General features: G+C 39.1%; 1 protein-coding gene across 1 annotated transcript; it reads left to right on the top strand.

The window, feature by feature from the left end:
- The first annotated feature begins 19299 nt into the window (after positions 1-19299).
- LOC138907357 (uncharacterized) lies at positions 19300-20118 on the top strand. The gene has a single exon (XM_070197958.1). It carries the CDS (start codon positions 19300-19302, stop codon positions 20116-20118), a length of 819 nt encoding a protein of 272 aa, XP_070054059.1.
- The last annotated feature ends 1489 nt before the right edge of the window (positions 20119-21607 follow it).

The following is a 21607-nucleotide window of genomic DNA, read 5'->3' as shown; positions in this document are numbered from 1 at the left end:
ATCTTTCTTCCTCCGGTCGCAGGAGAAAATGACCAACAAACAAAATGTGGTCGGAGAAGATGATCGGAAATGTGATAGCTACTCAGAATCCATGAATTCTTCCTTTTTTCTTCTTTTTTTTCACCACTTTTTTTCACCTTTTCCCGTCATTTCTTTCTCCGCCATTTTAGGATGAGAATAGTGACAGTCACCGGGGAAGATGACCGGAGAGAGAGAGTTCGGTCATCTGAGATTTTTCCGGCAGCTCATAGCTGAGTTTCTTCTTCTTCACCCCACTAAATCTCTTAATAATAAATCTTAGGAAAGGGCAAATTTAATTCCGGCAAAAAAGGTTCACCAAAAAAAAGCTTTCTGGCGATCTTGTTAATTCCTTCACTGATGGTAATAGTAGAGGAGAGAAAAGAAAAAGAAAGGAAAGGAAAGGAAAGGAAGAAGAAAAAAAATAAAAACAACACTAAAAAAATAATATTTTATGAAAGAAATGCTAATAAAAATAACTTTTTTTTTTACCTCTTACTCTCTTCAAAGAGAGTGATGTAAAAGTATAAGAGTTGGAACAATCTCATGGTGGTAATTACGTAGTAATCTTGTTTTTTTGCCTCCTTTTTGTGGATAAACAATGTAAGCCATATATATAAAGAATCCCTATAAATAATCAAAGATAAAAACTTATTAACCTTTCAAACCTTAAACTTTTCAACTTTCGTCAATTCAAGCCAAAATGATCTACAGACATTCAAATCAACATCTGGACATATGCCTAAGCCCAAAATCACCATACGAAGATATCAGAACCATCAAAACTTCATTCCAAAGTCGTCTACACAAAAGTCAAACTTCGATCAACTCTTTCAATTTAAGCCTTCAACCTTGGGACTAAGTGTCCTATTTCACTCTGCAACATCCCTGGAACCAAACCAAACATCTCGGCAAGTCACATAACTACAAATAAATATATAATAAGCAATGAATGGGTTAATGGTACTACAATACTCAAAACGAACGATTGGGTCGCTATAGAGGATGGACAATGAGGGACTCCTCCACACAACACACCCACTCATTCCACAGCATTCACAAGAAAATTTACCTATCAGATCTTCTAATCGTAACGCTGGGAAACAAAATAAAGAACAGTCAAATTTACAAGATGATTTGAAATAATTTTATGCGCAATAGATCGGTGAAGCTTTGCGAGGTTTTACGAGTGGATTGCCAAGTGTTGTTTAGGCTCCACCACCAGTTAATACAAATGTGAAAAATCTTCATTCAGGGTTCGAAAACTTTATAAGTGGAGAAATTCCAAGTAATTCAGGAGCCGGATGGTCAGGTACGATAAATAATTATAATTTATAAATTATATCACTAACCTTGCAGAAACAGCTCAAGGAACAAAATGAGCAGATAGAAAGAATACCGGGTATACTACCCATGATTAAAGGAGTGGATATAGATAAATATTCGCAACATCCATAGAAGCCAATTGAAACACCACTACCAATACCAAAATTTTTTAAAATGCCCGATATTCCTAAGTATGACGGGACTACTGACCCACAAGATCATGTTACTGCCTTTGCCACAGGGTCAAAGGCAACGACTTAACGAAGCAGGAAATCATACTAGTGTTGGTGAAAATATTTGGTGAAACCCTTACGAAGGGAGCATTGACACGTTATTCTCTTTTACTTGAAAATTCAATTGACTCTTTTGCGGAGCTTGAAAAATTATTTATAAAAGTATATTTGGGAGCTGAAAAAGTAAAAAGAAAGAATGAAAGATATCTTCAAGGTAAAACAAAGAAGTATAGAGTTACTTCTGACGACTTGGAGGATGAGGAAGATGAGTGGAAAAACATATTGCCGGACGACGTGATGCATCATTCGAAAAGTTGGACGGTTTTCATATGTGAGATATCAACTGAGATAGTGGGAGGTGATGGTGTTGGTTTGAGAGCAAAACCAACTAGGCATAGACAGCTATTTGCAAAGTAGTACTGTATCTCTACCATTTTATTCTTGACTTCTCTTTGTTTCTCTTTGTTTTTTATTTGTTTTCCTCCTCAACCTAATTATTGAATAGTAAAATAATTCAGAAATACTCATTTGCGTCTTGGGTTCTATGAAAAGGAACAATTTTCTCTTAATTGTATTACCAACATACTTAGTGAAGACCACCTATCCTGAAAATGTACCATTATTATGTATTATTTTACTTCTATAGAAATTCTAAAATACTTTCAAATATAATTCAATTAGGGATCTAAAATATATCTAGAACCTAGAGGCAAGATTCATGACTATGAAGATAATTACACAAGAGTAAAAAAATATTAAAAAACTCAAAAGAATGGGCAGGGGAAGAGGTTCGAGACAAGGGAATGGGGGAAAATAGAGGGGTCGGGGAAAGGGTGGGGACAGGGGAGGGAGAGAGAAAAGAGGGGTCGGGAAAGGGTGCGGATAGGGGAGAGAGAAAATAGGGGGACACAGTCAAGAGAGAGAGAGAGGGGGGAGGGAGAGAGAGACTAACCTTTTTCCAGCGAATAGACGAGATCAGCGGCGAACAAAGCTGCGCGACAGCAGATTGAGGGAGAACGCAAAGAGAAGAAAGAAAGAATAGAGGTCGGGGATTCAGTTTTAAAAACTATTTTCGACCATTTTGGTCGCAAACAAAGACAAAAATCTAACATTTTTTAAAAATAATTTGTGTTTGTTTCGGTCGTAAAGGGTCAACATAAATGTCTGACTTATTTTTAAAAAATTGTGTTTGTTTCGGCCACAAATGGTCAAAAAATTGACTTTTACTTACCGACTTAATCGGTCAGAAATTATTTTTTCCGAATTTTTGTGCCACACATTGATACTATTATTGTCGAAAATGTGGACGAAAAGATTTTTAAAAAATTATAATATATATTTTTTGATATTTCTAACCGAAACGGTCTGAAAATCAATTACTTTTTTAGATCGAAAATTATTGGTCACAATCTTTCTATTTTTTAGTAGTGTTCAAAAATCAAATTCTGAACTTCTTCTATCTTTCAAATGCAACTTCACAAATTTGAATCTGAAGTAGTTCAATCTCTTAAATGCAATTTCAGAAATCAGATCTCAAGTTTTTCTATCTTTCAAATGCAACTTCAGATTTCAAATAGTTCAATCTATTGAATGCAACTTCAGATTTCAAATCTTAAATTCTGAAATATAAACTTGTTCTTCGAATCTCGACAATCCAATACATGATTTAATGCCTAAATCTAATCCAAATGAACACAAATTTGAAACATAACTTTCAACTATCATAAAGAATAAATCTCAATCAATAAATTGTCAAAACAACAATAAATTTGACAAACTCATTTTACAATTAAGAATAAGAAGAAACTCTAGGCACAAAGAAGAAGAAAACAACAGTAAATACGAAGAGAAAAGTGTATGTATCTGAAGTTATCAAAAAATTAGGTATCAGTTAAACGTTTTTTTAAAAGTGGGTACAAATTCAATGGGTGGCACGGTCACGACCCAAAATCCAACTAGTCGTGATGGCATCTAACCCAACCCGCTAGGTAAGACAATTAGCAACAATAATCCAATTCATTGAGATTTACTAAGAAATGTAATGATAATATAACTGAACTTCTATACAAAGAATTCCCAAGGACTGATAGTACAAATCATGCGCTTCTAAGATTTAGAGTTTACAAAGTTGGTATGAAATAAATACATCATCTGTTCGAAATATACATGAACATATTAATAATTCTAAAGCTACCAAGAATAACAGGCGGCAATGATCGGAACACAGGTACGTCTTTAATGCCAGCTCCCGCCATAAAGAGCAACATCAACATCAAAAATCTGCACGCAAGGTGCAGAAGTGTAGTATGAGTACAACCGACCCCATGTACTCAAAAAGTAACAAACCTAACCTTAGGTTGAAATTAGTGACGAGCTGGGACAAAGGTCTAAGTCCAACACCAATAGCCAACAACAATTCATAACAATATATTAAGAGTGACAAAAGAAATAATTCAAAGATATAATACTCAGCTCATTCACAGTTACAGAAAATAGTCATGCTTTTCAAGTATAACGGTAAAACCCAAATCCTTCACCGAAATCACCAAAATATGAGTAAGTCAGAAACTTTTGCTTTTTCCCAAAAACTTTCAACAACAGATAAGATGATTCAATTTCAGATGGCATGAGGAAATTACATCTCTATGCCTACATGTCAATGCGCATGTGAAGTCATAAATGTTACAAAACCGTGTAACATGGGGAAAAACATCTCTATGACTACATGTCAAGTATGCATGTCAGATGCAATGCATCACAGTGATGAACTCATGTACTCATACTCTTAGAGTACTCAATATCACAGTTTCACACTCCCATTCATCACGCTCAATCACTCAGCACACTCAGTCACTCAGCTTTGAACAAGGATGATCTAGCCCAGGGCAGATCCAGCCCAAATGAATCAATAGCAACTGCGCTCACTGTGGGTGTGCAGACTCCTGAGGGGCAGATCCAGCCCAAGCGCTATAATAATCCAATCATGGCATGAATCAATAAAGTCTACTACGGCATGCAACCTGATCTCATCATGAATCAATAATACCTATTATGGCGTGCAACCCGACCCTAACATGAATCAATAATACCTGTTGCGGCATACAACCCGATCCCCTCAATATTACTCACAATCCGGCTCTCAAGCATCAACTCAGTCATAAATCTCTCTAGTCTCTCGGGCTCACAATGTCATAAAAATCAGCCCAAAAATTATGATATGATGTATTAATAAATGGCAACAGAAACTGAGATACGATTTGCAAATGAATGAGTATGACTAAGTATGTAATTGCAATGTAAGCAAATGACTCAACAGCAGAAATGACCTCAGTGGGTCTCAACATGATAATCATATAGCCTAGACATGGTTTCTAAAATGGATCACAGCTAAATTACACTAGCACGTAGAAATTTCATGAATAGAAACAAGAGTAGGTCACTACACAGTACCACAAAATCAATATAGTCATAATTCATACGGTGCATGCCCAATCATACCCTCAGCACCAAGTTTAGAAGTGTTACTTAGCTTGAATAAGTCAAATCCAATACCGAGCAAGCCAAACGATGCTCCAAAAATGCCATCACGCATGTACCGGTCTCCGAACGACTTGAAACTAGCCAAAAATAACTAAAATACATCAAATAATACCTAAGAAATCAACCCAATTGATAAAGGTCTAATCTTTAATCAAAAGCCCCAAAGTCAGCCAAACAGTCTAATTAGCGCCCGCACCTCGGAACTCGACAAAACTCTCAAAATCCGATAACCTATTCATTTACAAATCCAATCATACTAGTTTCACTCAAATCTAACTCCAAATCGACGTTCCAAACTCAAAAATTCACTCTATGAAACTTTAGACAAAAACTCCTAAATTTCTCTTTTGAATTCATCAACCAAATACCAAAAACGAGAATAGGTTCATGAAATAAAATCAAAATCGAGTAGAGAACACTTAACCCAACCAATATGGTGAAAATCGCTACAAAAATCATCTCAATCCGAGCTCCATAGCTCCAAATATTTAAAAATGGTCAAAACCCCCGAAATTAGAGTACTTATAATCACTGGGCGAATCAATGAATCGTGATCGCGTAAATACTATCGCGATCGTGAAGAAGAAAAAGCACTGCTCTTGAAAATGCACTATGCGATCGCAGGAACAGACTCGCGAACGCGATACACAAGACTGACAGGACTACACATTCGCGGAAACAACCTCGGGAATGCGAAGAGATAACCAGCATTCTGCCCAGCTCAGCCCCAAACACTACGCGAACTCGTAGAAGAAGACGCAAACGTGATGAAGACCATCCCGACTCTACACGAACATGGCCATCCAATCGCGACCGCGATGAAGAAAATGCCTAGCTCCAGATTTTCAACAGTCGAGGCATCAGAAACCAGCAGCAACTAGCAATAAAAACATGAAGAAAAATGGTCTAAAATCAATCTGAAACATGCCCGAGCCCCTCAGGACCCCGTCCGAATATACCAACGTCCCATAACCTAACACGGATCTACTCGAGGCCTCAAATCACGCATAACAACATCGTAACGACGAATCGCACCTCAAACCAAACTTAATGAACTTTTGAACTTTCAATTTCCCAAAACTCGTGCTGAAACATATCAAACAAACTCGTAATGAACTCAATTTTTTTGTACACAAGACCTAAATGACATAACGAAGCTATTTCAATTCCCGAAACTATAATCTGAACCCAATTTCATCAAAGTCAATTCCCGGTCAAACTTATGAACTTTCCAAACTTTCAAATTTCTAACTTTTGCCAATTAGCGCCGAAACCTTATAGAAATATCCAAATACAAATTCAGGCATACGCCCGAGTCCAAAATCACCATCCGGACCTATCAGAATTATCAAAACTCTGAACCGAGGTCAAATACTAACAAAGTCAAACTTGGTCAACTCTTCCAACTTAAAGCTTCAATCATGAAATTCATTCTTCCAAATCACTTCTGAATCACCTGACAGCCAAAACCGATAATTTACACAAGTTATAATACATCATACGATGTTGCTCAAGACTTCAAATAGCTTAACGGAATGCAAATGCTCAAAACGGCCGGTTGGGTCATTATATTCTCCCCCACTTAAACATATGTTCTTCCTCGAACGTGCCAAGAGTTATTCCTAAGCCATCAAATCACTGTGTAACCTTACCATTCATATACCCGTGGGTGATCCCACGTCACCCTATTCTATATAGGCCGGACAACACAACATAACTAAAGATCATTACTTCAACCATAGTCCGTAAAGCTCAGAATCCAATTTTTCCACATCCAGAATTCCTTAAAAGATCTGAATCTCGCACCTACACACTATATAAGCCTAAACAAGCCGTATCAAGTCATATCTATAACCCAAGTTGTAATCACATAATATACCACACAATTCGCATACTCGTATCAATAATTTTCGATCACAGTAACTGCTAAAAACAAACTCGATACCGATAGTAAACCTCATTCAAAACCTTCGTACACTGCTGATGATGAAAGAAACACGCAAAAAATCATAACCACTCATCAGATCAACAGGTCAAGGAGCTCTCTCTCCTTCGACAAGAACTATAACCAATATCTAAGTCGACTTCCGACATTATCCTCCCAAACATACCGTAATCAAATTCGATAGTAATCACTTCAGGCCCAAAGACTTCACCTCATTACATACAAACTACTCTACTGACATGCCGCACCAATACTACCTATAGCCACAAACCGTGCAATCCGTGAACCAATACAGAACAATTCAAATGCACTCAAAAATGAATAATGACTCAAATAAGAGAACCGTCCCGCAAGCTCAACGAGTACCACCACAACGCAATGATAAGAGCCCATCATACACCGTATGACCAAAACATATGAATCTATCACAAAGGATCATATCTCAACATAACTCTGCTGTAATGCGTGACCCCATCCAAACATTGATCCACATGAAATACCTCAAGTCACAATGCTCAAAATCAACAACCACATTCAATTTGACGTCTAGTACCCAAAGTACATGACCATAACCATGGGGAAGCAAACAACACAATATATCACAACCGAAAAAAGGCCATAACCAAGGCGCAATCAACCATTCAACACCCCAATAACCATCTTGCTCGAATTCCGCTACAAGGCCCAAATATAACCACATCATGTGTGCATATAACCAACAAATCACAACTCTTCGTAGCATAGAAGAGTAACACATAGAACATATCAGAACACGCTCAAGCTCAACTCTAACCAAATGACACACCATTCAACAATAACGATGTTGAGTCAATAATTTTGACCTGGTGTAGAATACACATCCTCTTCGAGCCTACCAATGGCCCCCCAAATAGATACATAGCCCTCCAAAAGTTCACAATGACCTAACTATAGCACGTACTACCATCTAGCTAACTTTAGCCGCATCTTCACAGTCCACAACCCCGAAACAATCTGGTTCCGAGAACTCCTCATCTCCAAATCCATAGAACATATAAAGCACCATAGCCGATCCCATCTCCACCACTCGAATGACTAACACATATCTCATACATGATCATCCCACGAGGAACACTTCTATAATTCTTCTGTGCCATATAGCAAAATCTGAGCATCAGTAGTTGATCAATCAGGCGGGTACTGCAATACCAATAAAGCATCCGAAAGTCAAAACACAGTACGCCTTCTGAAATGTGCACCCTTCTCAGGCATTATCAAATAGTTATAGCATTCATTGAAACATCAAAAACCGTCTGTGCTGACTAAGAATTTATGACCTTCCCTTCAAAAGTAAACCGTGACCTTGCACACGTAACTCTCAATCCCACATAACAAACCGCATCTATCACGCCATCATATAAAAAGTACGAGAATTTCATAATCAACTCTGAGTCACAAGAAGAATACATACTCGGTCAGTCGGAAACCTTCCATTTGGTCTCATCCAGGAGAACATCACAATACACAACATGCTCCTTACGCCGGTAGGAAATATCCATCTCAAACCGTGGTAGAAATCATCGAGACCTCTTTGAAACCCATTTGCACATAGCCAAACCATTAGAACTGAATCTCTCTAACTCAACCAAGCCACGCAGGTCGCCAAACCTAAGAGTATTGCCACAAAACACCTGTAGAGACTCACCACATCATAAGTACCCAAAGAACCGATCATATTCATTGTCGTGCTGATCCAACCTACTACAAAGATGTCCTATTTCTCTGAGTTCCTTCCAAATTACTCTCAAGGTGACACTTCTCCTTGCCAGAACACCACGATCCTTAACCAAAACTCACCCCACGAGATCCTAGCATAAACCACACCGCCCTCAGGCCCATAAGCCACTGTATTCCCTCTTAAGAACCCCAAAAGTACCACAATCGAGACACCCACTCTGAAGGGACTTTCTGAGAATCTAAAGTCGTTTCCTTCACCTTCCTGATACTTAAATGTAGAATCCATAATGATAAAGAAATATCGCGAGTCTCGACACCATCCAATGTAAACCTCAGATTCCCAATTGCTATATATAACTCCCGAATCTATTAGAACCTTCTCGAGAGCCATTCACTCTGATCAAATCTTAATTGCACCGCCCAAACAGGCCGAACGACATGTGCCCTATTAGCACGACAACACCCAAAGAAGTAATCCACACCTCTAAGCAACCGAGAAAATTTTCTACTCCATGCGCGCTACATCCTTCATGAATAATAACTCAATCATTCTATGATTCCCATATACCCATAAAGTGTAATACATCATACATCTAGAAATTTCCTTACTTAAGTCATCCTCAAAACCAGCTTTTGCAAGTCATAACAGATCCACAAGTATGCCTCAGACCGAAACCAATACAATACGTAACCATGCAATCAAATCGTCGATAGCAGACTCCCCCACTTGGTTCAAAGCCATAGATCAAAACACTCGATAACTCACAATTCCCATACTCTATTACTGCCATAATACCGCAGTGAGATTCAACTAAATCCTACATACGCTCTTATAACACTAACCATATAGTACCTCAAATCATCTACTAAGCTCTCATTCATCCTCGTGACGGTCAGGTCGACTTTCTCAACCAATCCAAACACAAAACGCAATACCTATAACCCACTGGTAGAAAAGAAAGCCTCCACACAACATCATAAGGATCACACATCCGTAAATTACCCCGCAGGTGATAACCCACCTGCTTTGCCTCAAACTGACATCTCTCTATACCCTTTTGCAGTCACAACTGCTACACAATCACTTAATCTTCCTAATTCTAAACTCATCAATAAGACACAAGAATCTAATTCGTTCCACAATTAATCAACATGAAAGATCCTTCAACACAATCCTAACTCGAGACTATACGTCACATCAAGACAGAAATCAAGCACCCAATAGGCCTTTTTACATCTCAAGCGAACTCTTCTCGTCACATTCAAACCATCTAAACACATCCTGCAGTCACATCATACTCATAATTTAGCCATCCAACCACTCACCAAGCCATAAATCCCACTCATAGGGACACTACCAGACATATAACTCCAAAAGCACATGCTCACACAACCAAAATCCCCATGCTCAAGCTACATAAAAAACACGGCCTCAATTCCTCTAGACTGGTCCATTATCAATACACAAAAATCACATCTCGCACCTCATCCATGGAATCACAAGTTGTCGATGCACAGCTGAAACCGAGCGCTCACATATGCATACGTGTGAGTGGAAGGGATTTAAAGAGTTATGCACTAAGCTGAATCAATGTCGCACGTTAAGGAAAGAAAGATGGGAAGTATATCCTAAATGCCCTGTAGCCTGTCGAAGATAGGTACGGACGCTATCATACCGATCCGCAAGACTCTACTAGACAATTGCTCATGACTCGTAGAACCTATGAACCTAAAGATCTGATACCAACTTGTCATGACCCAAAATCCAACTAGTCATGATGGCACCTAACCCAACCCACTAGGTAAGCCAATTAGCAACAATAATCCAATTCATTAAAATTTACTGAGAAATGTAATGATAATATAACTGAACTTATATACAAAGAATTCTCAATGACTGGTAGTACAAATCATGAGCTTCTAAGATTTAGAATTTACAAAGCTGGTATGAAATAAATACATCATCTATTTAAAATAACATGAATAGATTAATAATTCTAAAGCTACCAAGAACAAAAGGCAGCAATGACCGGAATGCAGGTACGTCTTCAATGCCAGCTCCCACCATACACAGCATCATCAGCAACAAAAATCTGCACGTAAGGTGTAGAAGTGTAGTATGAGTACAACCGACCTCATGTACTCAATAAGTAACAAATCTAACCTTAGGTTGAAAGTAGTGACGAGCTGGGACAAAGGTCGGAGTCCAAAACCAATAGTCAACAGCAGTTCATAACAATATAATAAGAGTGACAAAAGAAATAACTCAAAGATATAATACTCAGCTCATTCACAGTTACGGAAAATAGTCATGCTTTTCAGGTATAACAGTAAAATCCAAATCCTTCATCGAAATCACCAAAATATGAGTAAGTCAGAAACCTTTGATTTTTCCCAAAAACTTTCAACAACAGATAAGATGATTCAATTTCAGATAGCATGAGGAAAGTACATCTCTATGCCTACATGTCAATGTGCATGTAAAGTCATAAATGTCACAAAACCGTGTAACACGGGGAAATGCATCTCTATGCCTGCATGTCAAGTATGGATGTCAAATGCAATGCATCACAGTGATGAACTCATGTACTCACACTCTCAGAGTACTCAATATCACAGTTTCACACTCCCACTCATCACACTCAATCACTCAGCACACTCAGTCACTCAGCACTGACCAGGGCAGATGCAGCCCAAATGAATCAATATCAACTGCACTCACTGTGGGTGTGCAGACTCCGTAAGGGTTGATCCAGCCCAAGCGCAATAATAAGCGAATCATGGAATTAATCAATAAATCCTATTGCATCGTGCAACCCGTTCCCACCACGAATCAATAATACCTGCTGTGGCGTGCAGCCCGATCCCCTCAGTATCACTCATAATCCGACTCTCAAGCCTCAACTCAGTCATCAATCTCTCCAGTCTCTCGGGTTCACAATGTCATAAAAATCAACCAAAAATGATGATATGATGTATCAATAAATGGAAACAGAGACTAAGATATGATATGCAAATAAATGAATAAGACTGAGTATGTAATTGCAATGTAAGCAAATCACTTAACAGTAGAAATGACCTCAGTGGGTCTCAACAGGATAAGCATATAGTCTAGACATAGTTTCTAATATGGATCACAAGTCAATTACTCTAGCACGTAGAAATTTCATGAATAGAAACAAGATTAGGTCACTACAGAGTACCACAAAATCAATCTAGTCATAATTCACACGGTGCACGCCCACACACCGATCACCTAACTCGCGCTGACATCTCAACACCAACACATAACATGTACATTCAGGGGTTCATACCCTCAGCACCAAGTTTAGAAGTTTCACTTACCTCGAATAAGCCAAATCCAATACCGAGCAAGCCAAACGATGCTCCAAAAATGACATCCCACGTGAACCGACCTCTGAACGGCTCGAAACTAGCCAAATAAAACTCAAATATATCAAATAATGCCTAAGGAAAAAACCTAATTGATAAAGGTCTAATCTTTAATCAAAAGACCCAAATTCAATTAAAAAGTCAAACTCGGGCCCTAACCTCGAAACCCGACAAAACTCACAATATCCGACAACCTATTTAACTATGAATCCAATCATATTAGTTTCATTCAAATCCGACTCTGAATCGACGTTCAAAACTCAAAAATTCACTCTATGAAACTTTAGAGAAAAACCCTCAAATTTCTCTTTTGAATTCATCAACCAAATGCCAAAAACTAGAATAGGTTCATGAAATAAAATCAAAACCGGGTAGAGAACACTTACCCCAATCCATATGGTGAAAATCACTTCAAACATTGTCTCAATACGAGCTCATAGCTCCAACTATGTAAAAGTGGCAGAAACTCCCAAAATTAGAGTACTTATAATCAGTGGGTGAATCAATGAATCGCGATCGCGAATAAGAAAAAGCATTGCTCCTGAAAATGCACTATGCGATCGCAGCAACAGACTCACAAACGTGATACACAAGATTGACAGGACTACGTGTTCGTGGAAACAACCTCGCAAACGCAAAGAGATAACTAGTATTCTCCCAGCTCAGCCCAAACACTATGTGAACGCATAGAAACAGACATGAACCCGATGAAGACCATCCCAACTCTATGCGAATGCGGCCATCCAATCGCGACCGCGATGAAGAAAATTCCCAGCTTCAGATTTCCTCTACGTGATCGCATACTAATCTTCACGATCACGAAGGACAATCGAGGTATCATAAACCAGCAGTAACCAATAATGAAAACATGAAGAAAAATGGTCTGAAATCAATCTGAAACACGCCCGAGCCCCTCGGGACCCCGTCCGAATATACCAACAAGTCCCATAACCTAACACGAACCTACTTGAGGCCTCAAATCACGCATAACAACATAGAAACGACGAATCACACCTCAAACCAAACTTAATGAACTTTTGAACTTTCAACTTCCTAAAACTCGCGCCGAAACAAATCAAATGAACTCATAATGATCTCAAATTTTTGCACACAAGTTCCAAATGACATAACGAAGCTATTCCAATTCTCGGAACCACAATCCGAACCCCATTTCATCAAAGTTAACTCCCGGTCAAACTTATGAACTTTCCAAACCTTCAAATTTCCAACTTTCTCCAATTTACGCCGAAACTTTCTAGAAATATTCAAATGCAAATCCGGACATGCGTCCGAGTCTAAAATCACCATTCGGACCTAACGAAACCATCAAAACTCTGAATATCAAATACTAAAAAAGTCAAACTTGGTCAACTCTTCCAACTTAAAACTTCAATCATGAAATTCATTCTTCTAAATCACTACCGAATCACTTGAAAACCAAAACCAACAATTAACACAAGTTATAATACATCATACGATACTTCTCAAGAGTTCAAATAGCTTAACGAAATACAAATACTCAATACGATAGGTCGGGTCGTTACAGGCACAAAATTGGGCACCACATAAAATTTTACCATGCTGGCATGTCCTAGCCCACCAAATTCAAGGGCCCGAGAGGTTTAGGTTGGGTTGGGTGGGGTGGACCTTTGACAGTTTTAGATGCAATTAGAGTTCACTAATTAATTAAGGTGATCCATACAATATGGAATTAGACATTTATAACAAGAGATTTTTACCAATATGAACTTCATCATAAACTTATTCACCCTCATTGTTTAGGTTTTAACTAACTTACAAGTTGATATATAATTTACCAATTATATACAACTAAGTTTAAAGTGAGTATCCTTGATTGTAACCTTTTAATGCGAAAATCAAATTCCATAGATCTACCGCTTCCACGTATCTTTCTCTCTCTCTATTTTCTTTTTTTGCCCGACTTCTTCTTCTTTGGATCTCGATGATTCTCTTCTCTTTTCTCATTTTATTTTCTTTTTTTCTTTAGAGAATTCAATAATAGATTTGATATTTTCTCTTATCATCATCGAACCAGTCATTGTCCATTGGCCCGTCACCCATTGAAAGCCAACAACTTTGAAACTTTGATTTTAAATTTGATTTTTTAAAAATATTATTTGTTTTGATTGGATGTTGTTGAAAACGATCTGAAATATTCTTTGGAGTATATATCTTAATTTTGAGGGTGTTTGGTGAAGATAAGAGTTGATTTTGGATAATTTTCAGATTGAAACTCGAAGATGAAGAAGATATATTAAAGATGTATTATAATTGTACGTAAATTATATTTATGCTGTGTTATGTTGTAGTTATATTTTTTTATTTGAATATTATATAAAAGTTAAAAAATAGTTATATAATGTATGAATCTTGTATAAAATTTGTATTTAAGTTATAAATACTTTTTTTTTACATCAAGTAGTTGATATGTATCAAAATTGTATTAAGAGAGAGTTTTGATTAGAATTTCAGAGAAGAAGAAGAAGAACACACCACATACATATAATGACCTGATATGTCATTTTGAGTTTTAGCCTCTATTATCGTGTTTCAAGACCTCGATTAGCTCTGGTTAGAGTTTCTCGATTTGCATGCACAGTCTGTGTCTTGTTCCGGAAAGTCTTTATGTGAGAAATTGAAAAAATGTGAATTTTTGCCTTTAAAATGATTTGAGTTGACAACGGTCAATATTTTGTGTAAACGAAGCTGGATCAATATTGTGACGGTCCCGGTGTGTCCGTATCATGATTTGAAACTTGGGCGTATGCCCGGAATTGAATTTGGAAGTCCCGAACTTGATTTAACGTGATTTGATGAAAACTAGTAATTTGAAGGTTTAAGGAATTCCGAAATTTGACCGTAGGTTGATTTTATAGCTACCGGGTTTAGATTTCAGTTTCAGGACTTGGTATAGGTTAATTTTAATATTATTGACTTGTCTACAAATTTTAGTTCAAAACGGAGTTGATTTGACATGATTCGGACGCTCTGTTGTAAATTTGAAAGTTGTTAAGTTTCTTTGAAAATTTCATGCATTTTGAGGTCTGATTCATAGTTCCATATGTTATTTTGGTGTTTTGATCGTGCGAGTGAGTTCGTATGATGTTATTATACTTGTGTGCATGTTTGGTTGGGAGGCCGAGGGCTCGTTGAGTTTTGGATAAGCTACAGAACATTTCAGACTTAGGAAGTTGCTGATTTCAGCTATCTGCTGATGTCTGGTGTTTTGTGCTTCACGATCGCGAAGCTACTATCGTGATCGTGAAGGGGAAGGTGGGGCTGAAGCAGAGTTATTCTTCACGAACACGAGGAATTAGTCGCGAACCCGAAGTGGAGGGGTGCTCACCCTATGCGAACGTGACCGTGTCTTCGCGAATGTGAAACTTTGAGGGATCCTGGGGAGCTGGGCAGTAACTCTACGCGAACGCGGACTTGGGCTCGCGAACGTGAAGGCAAGGGGGGCTAAGCCTTCGCGAACGCGTAGGGTTGACCGCGATTGCGATGACTATTTGGATAGTGCTCTTCGTGAACACGTCAGGTGCTTTGCGAACGCGAAGAACACTTGACGCTCAGGTATTAAACATTTCAAAACTCGGGATTTTCTTCATTTTTCACCATTTTCAAGTTTGAGCTTGGGCTAGAGGCGATTTTGAAGAGAAAGTTCATCCCAACTTGATAGGTTAGTAGATTATAACTCGTTTTCTTCCATTTCCATAAACACATATTGACTTCTAACCTTTAACTTATGCTTTTTCATAGTGGAAAGTAGGAGTTTAGGTAGAAATTGAGAATTTTGAGAAATTGAGATTTAGACCTCAAATTGAGGTCGGATATCTAAACTAATCACGTAATCGGGCTCGGGGGTGAATGGGTAATTGGGTTTTGGTCCAAATCTCAGATTTTGACCAAGCGAGCTCGGTGTTGACTTTTATTGACTTTTCCAAAATCATTAAAGATTAAATCTTTTTCACTCGTGGGTAGTTTCTAAAGCTTATTTTGAATTGTTTGAACTATATTTGGTTAGATTCGATTGGTTTGGAGGCGAATTTTAGAGGAAATGCTCAGGTTGAGCTTTGATTTGATTGCGGAGTGAGGTAAGTGTTGGATCTAACCTTGACTTGAGGGAATTAAGAATTTGTGAACTATGTGTTGTGTGGATTATTTGAGCAAATGACGTATATGCGAGGTGACGAGTGTATATACGCCGTCAAGATATTGTTTCAATGTTTTCTCGTTATTTCATGAATTAGCTTATTCCATGCCTTAATTGTTACATGCTTTATTTGACTTCTATGTCGTAATTGTTATTTGCCATTTAATTATTCTTGTATTGAATTGTTTGTCCCCTCCATGACTCCGTACTTATTTGCTACTTGCCTTAACTATTTTACTTGCACACCTTAATTGTCACATGCTTTACTTGTCCTATTATTTTGTAATAATTGTTGCATCCTTTGATTATTACGTGGTCCTTTATTTCCGTGCACCCTTACTCTAGATGTAGAAATTCTTGTAAATTGAGTTGTTGGATTGTTTTTGTTATCTAAAATTGATTGAGGATCGGGTTGCACGCCGCAACGAAAATTGAAAGATGATGAATTTTTACGGTAGAATAAGGGAGGATACTTGATACTGATAAATAATGATATGGTGGGATCGGATTGCGCGCCGCAACAGATTGTATACGGATATTTGATATTGATAAATGATGAAATGGTGGGATTGTGTTCCACGCCGCAACGGATTGTATAAGTGATGCTTGATATTGATAAAGAATGATATGGTGGGATCAGGCTGCGCGCCGCAACGGATTGTGTGTTGTACTTGTTGTTGTTGTTGTTGTTGTTGTTGATGATGATGTTTTATGAGATTATGGGACTTGTTATTCCGGCTTTCTGACAGAGAGGTTCAAGTTCATTTCCACAAATTAATTGCTTTACTTCCATTTCATGCTTTTCCTTATTATTATTATTATTATTATTATTATTATTATTATTATTATTATTATTATTATTATTATTATTATTATTATTGTTATTATTAGTTATTATTATTATTATTATTATTATTATTACTGCGTACGGGTTATTGTAAGTAACCGCTTAGCCACATCACTACTTCGTCGAGGTTAGACTCGACACTTACAGAGTACATGGGGTTGGTTGTACTCATACTATACTCTCCACTTCTTATGCAGATACTGGAGTTGGTCCTAGCGGTGTTCAGTGGCGTTTGCTCGGATCTAGTCGCTGATGGAGACTTGAGGTACAGTTGCACAGCGTTCGCAGCCCTGAAGTCCCCTTCATTCGTATCTTTATTATTTTTCTGAGTTTCAAAACAATGTATTTTATTCAGACCATGTTTGTAGCACTCTAGATGTTCATGTACTCGTGACACCAGCTTCTAGGTTATGTTTAGACTTTGTTGTTCAATATTATTTTACCGTACTTCAGAATTATATCATTCTCATTGTTAATATCTAGTTATAAATTGTTAAAATCAGTAAAAAAAAAATTTCACGTCGACTTGCCTATCAAGTAGATGTTAGGCACCATCATGACCTCGAGGTTGGGATTCTGGATCGTGATAAGTTGGTATTAGAGCACTAGGTTGCCTAGGTCTCACGAGTCATGAGAAAGCTTAGTAGAGTATGCAGGATCGATACGGAGATGTCTACACTTATCATCGAGAGGCTATGGAGTTTTAGGAAAATTTTACTTCTTTCTTTTCCTATCATGTGATTTTGTTCTCAATTGATGTTTGAATCATTCTATTCTTGCTCTCTCGCAGATGGTGAGAACATGCCCAACATCTATAGTCGGGCAGGAGTTAGAGCCCCCAGTTGCAGCTACTACCAGGGTCAGAGGCCGAGGCAAAGGCAGAACTCAACCTAGAGCTCGAGCAGCAGCACCCATAGTGGAGCCTCAGATTGATCATGAGGAGGAGATCTCAGGTCAGACCGTGCCCGTCAGGCCAGCTCAGGTCCCGAAGGGGTTCATAAACACTCCAGTGCTTCAGGACACTCTAGTTTGCTTGGTGGGCCTTATAGAGAGTGTGGCCCAGACCGGTGCATTTCTGGTGTCACCAGTTGTCTCTTAGGCCGGGGGAGGAGCACAGAATCCCGCTACTCATACTCCGGAGCAGATTGCTCCCCTATATTAGACTCCAGCAACCCATCCAGTTGGGGTAGTTCAGCCAGTTGTTGCGGCGCATGCCGGGGATAGGCTCGCTATGTATTTTGAGGCCTTGATGAGGTTGGATAAGTTTACCAAGATCTTTCTTGTTCATTTTAGTGGTGCACCTTCTGAGGACCCACACGATTACTTGGACCATTGCCGCGAGGTATTGCACAAAATAGGTATTGTTGAGACTAATGGGGTCGACTTTGAAGTGTTCTGGATGACCGGTTCTGCCAAGAGATGGTAGAGAGATTATATGTTGACTAGACCAGCTGGTTCGCCTTCACTTACCTCGGATCCATTTTCACAACTATTTCTAGAGAAGTTGATTCCTTTCACTCTGAGAGAGGAGTATCGTAGGCAGTTTGAGAGCCTTCAGTAGGGTGGCATGACTGTCACCCAATATGAGACTCGATTTATGGACCTAGCTCGCCATGTCATTGTCTTGCTCCCTACTGAAAGAGAGAGAATGAGGAGATTCATTGATGGACTCACTTTCATTATCAGGTACAGATGGCCAAGGATACTGGAGATGATATTTCTCTTTAGAAAGTCGTAGATATTGCTAGGTGGATCGAGATGGTTTGTGGTCAGGAGAGGTGTCAGATAAGAGGCCTCGTTATTTCAGTGGTTTTAGTAGTGCCTCATCAGGAGGTAGGGGTACTTTTGGTAGAGGCCATTTTAGTCAGTGCTTCAGGCATCCCATGGTGCTTAGGGTAGTCATGATCCTTATGTATCTCATCCTAGGCAGCTAGCCTACAGTGCACCATCAACTCCTATTAGTGCGCCTCCCATCCAGAGCTACCACAATGGTTATCCGGCCCATTCGGGTCAGTCTCAACTTCATTAGCCACAACAGATGGGAGGATGTTTTAAGTATGGAGGTACATGTCACATAAGGAGATATTGTCCTATATTGTTAAGCAGCATGCCACAACAGGGTTCTCGTGCCATGGTTCTGGCATCGGTTGCTTTACCTCCTGCTCAGCCAGCCAGATGTGGAGGTCAGGCCATTAGAGGTAGAGGTCAGACAGTTAGAGGTGAAAGCCAGCCAGCTAGAGGCCGTCCGAGAGGCGTAGGTCGGGGTGGTAGGGCCCAGCCTCATTTTTATACATTCCTAGCTAGACTTGAGGCCAAGTCATCTAATGTTGTTATCACAGAAATTATTCCATTTTGCCATAGATATTCATCAGTTCTATTTGACCCGGGCTCAACTTATTCCTACGTGTCATCCTATTTTGCTTCATATCTGATTGTGCCTCGTGATTCTTTGAGTGCTTCTGTGTATGTGTCCACGCTTGTGGGATATGCTATTGTGGTAGACCGTATTTATCGCTCGTGTGTGGGTACTATTCGAAGTCTTGAGACAAATGTATATCTCCTATTTCTTGACATGGTAGACTTTGATGTTATTTTGGGCATGGATTGGCTGTTACCTTATCATGCTATATTGGACTGTCACATCAAGATGGTGACCTTATCCATATCGAGATTTCCTCTATTAGAGCGGAGGGGGACTCCTAGACATTCTACCAGCAGGGTTATTTCTTATGTGAAGGCTCGGCGTATGGTCGAGAATGGATGTCTAGCTTATTTGGCCTATATTCACGATTCTAGTCCGGAGGTTCCTTCTATGGATTCGGTACTTGTTGTGCGTGAGTTTCCAGAGGTGTTTCTTGTAGATCTACCAGGGATTCCACCCGACAAAGATATTGACTTCTTTATTGATTTGGCTAGGGGCACTTAGCCCATTTCTATTCCACCATACCGTATGGCCCAGCCTGAGTTGAAGGAACTGAAGGAGCAGTTGCAAGATTTAATTGATAAGGTATTCATTAGACATAGTGTCTTGCCTTGGGGTGCTCCCGTGTTGTTCGTGAAGAAGAAGGATGGTTCGATGAGGATATGGATAGACTATCGGCTGTTTAACAAAGTCACTATCAAGAAAGAGTATCTATTGCCGAGGATTGATGACTTATTTGGTCAGCTTAAGGGTGCCAAGTGTTTTTGAAGATTGATTTGAGGTTTGGCTACTATCAGTTGAATATTAGGGCATCGGATATCCCTAACACAACTTTTCGGACTCGATATGGGTATTATGAGTTCCTACTGATGTCATTTGGGTTGACAAATGCCCCAGAAACATTTATGGACTTGATTAACCAAGTATTTAAGCCCTATTTGGATTCTTTTGTGATCGTATTCATTGATGATATCTTGATCTAATCCCGCAGTAGAGAAGAGCATGAGCAGCATCTTTGAGTTGTACTTCAGACTCTAAGAGATAGTTAGTTATATGCCAAGTTTTCAAAGTGTGAGTTTTGGTTAGACTCGGTCGCCTTTTTGGGGCATGTTGTATCGGCCAAGGGCATAAAAATGGATCCTAAGAAGATTGAGGCAGTTCAGAACTGGCCTAGACCTACATCAGCTACAGAGATTCGGAGTTTCCTAGGTTTGGCTGGTTATTATCGACAGTTCGTGGAGGGGTTTTCATCTATAGCAGCCCCATTATATTGACTAGATTGAACTAGACGAGTGCTCCATTTAGGTGGTCCGATGAGTGTGAGCTGAGCTTTCAGAAGCTCAAGACTGCCTTGACTATAGTTCCGGTGTTGGTATTCCCCATAGGTTCATGATCCTACACGGTGTATTGTGACGCATTATGTATTGGGCTCGGTGCAGTGTTGATGCAGGATGGCAGGGTAATTGCATATGCGTTGCGGCAGTTTAAGGTTCATGAGAAGAAATACCATGTTCATGACTTAGAGTTGGCAGCCATTGTTCATACACTAAAGATTTGGAGGCATTACCTCTACGGCGTGTCGTGTGAGATATTCACAGATCATCGGAGTCTACAGTATTTATTCAAGCAAAAGGATCTCAACTTCAGGTAGCGAAGGTGGTTAGAGCTGTTGAAATACTATGATATCATCATTTTGTATCATCCCGAGAAGGCCAATGTGGTGGTTGATTCCTTGTGTAGAAAGGTTGTGAGTATGCATAGCCTTGTATATATTTCAGTTGGTAAGAGACCGCTAGCATCAAATGTTCAGGCTTTGGCTAATCAATTCATGACGTTAGATGTTTTGGAGCCCAGTCATGTTCTAGCCTGCACGGTCTCTCGATCTTCTTTGTATGAGTGCATCAGAGAGCATCAGCATGACGACCCCCATTTGGTTGTCCTTAAAGACACAGTGCGACATGGTGGTGCCAAGAAGGTTACTATTGGAGATGAT

The sequence above is a fragment of the Nicotiana tomentosiformis genome, chromosome 1 (assembly GCF_000390325.3).
Source record: "Nicotiana tomentosiformis chromosome 1, ASM39032v3, whole genome shotgun sequence".
In the NCBI taxonomy this organism is placed as follows: Eukaryota; Viridiplantae; Streptophyta; class Magnoliopsida; order Solanales; family Solanaceae; genus Nicotiana; species Nicotiana tomentosiformis.
This window is presented reverse-complemented; position numbering and strand designations above follow the sequence as displayed.

Bases quoted from the DNA above. Each gene is read 5' to 3' on its own strand.
- LOC138907357 (XM_070197958.1), top strand. From the start codon at position 19,300: ATGCCACAACAGGGTTCTCGTGCCATGGTTCTGGCATCGGTTGCTTTA.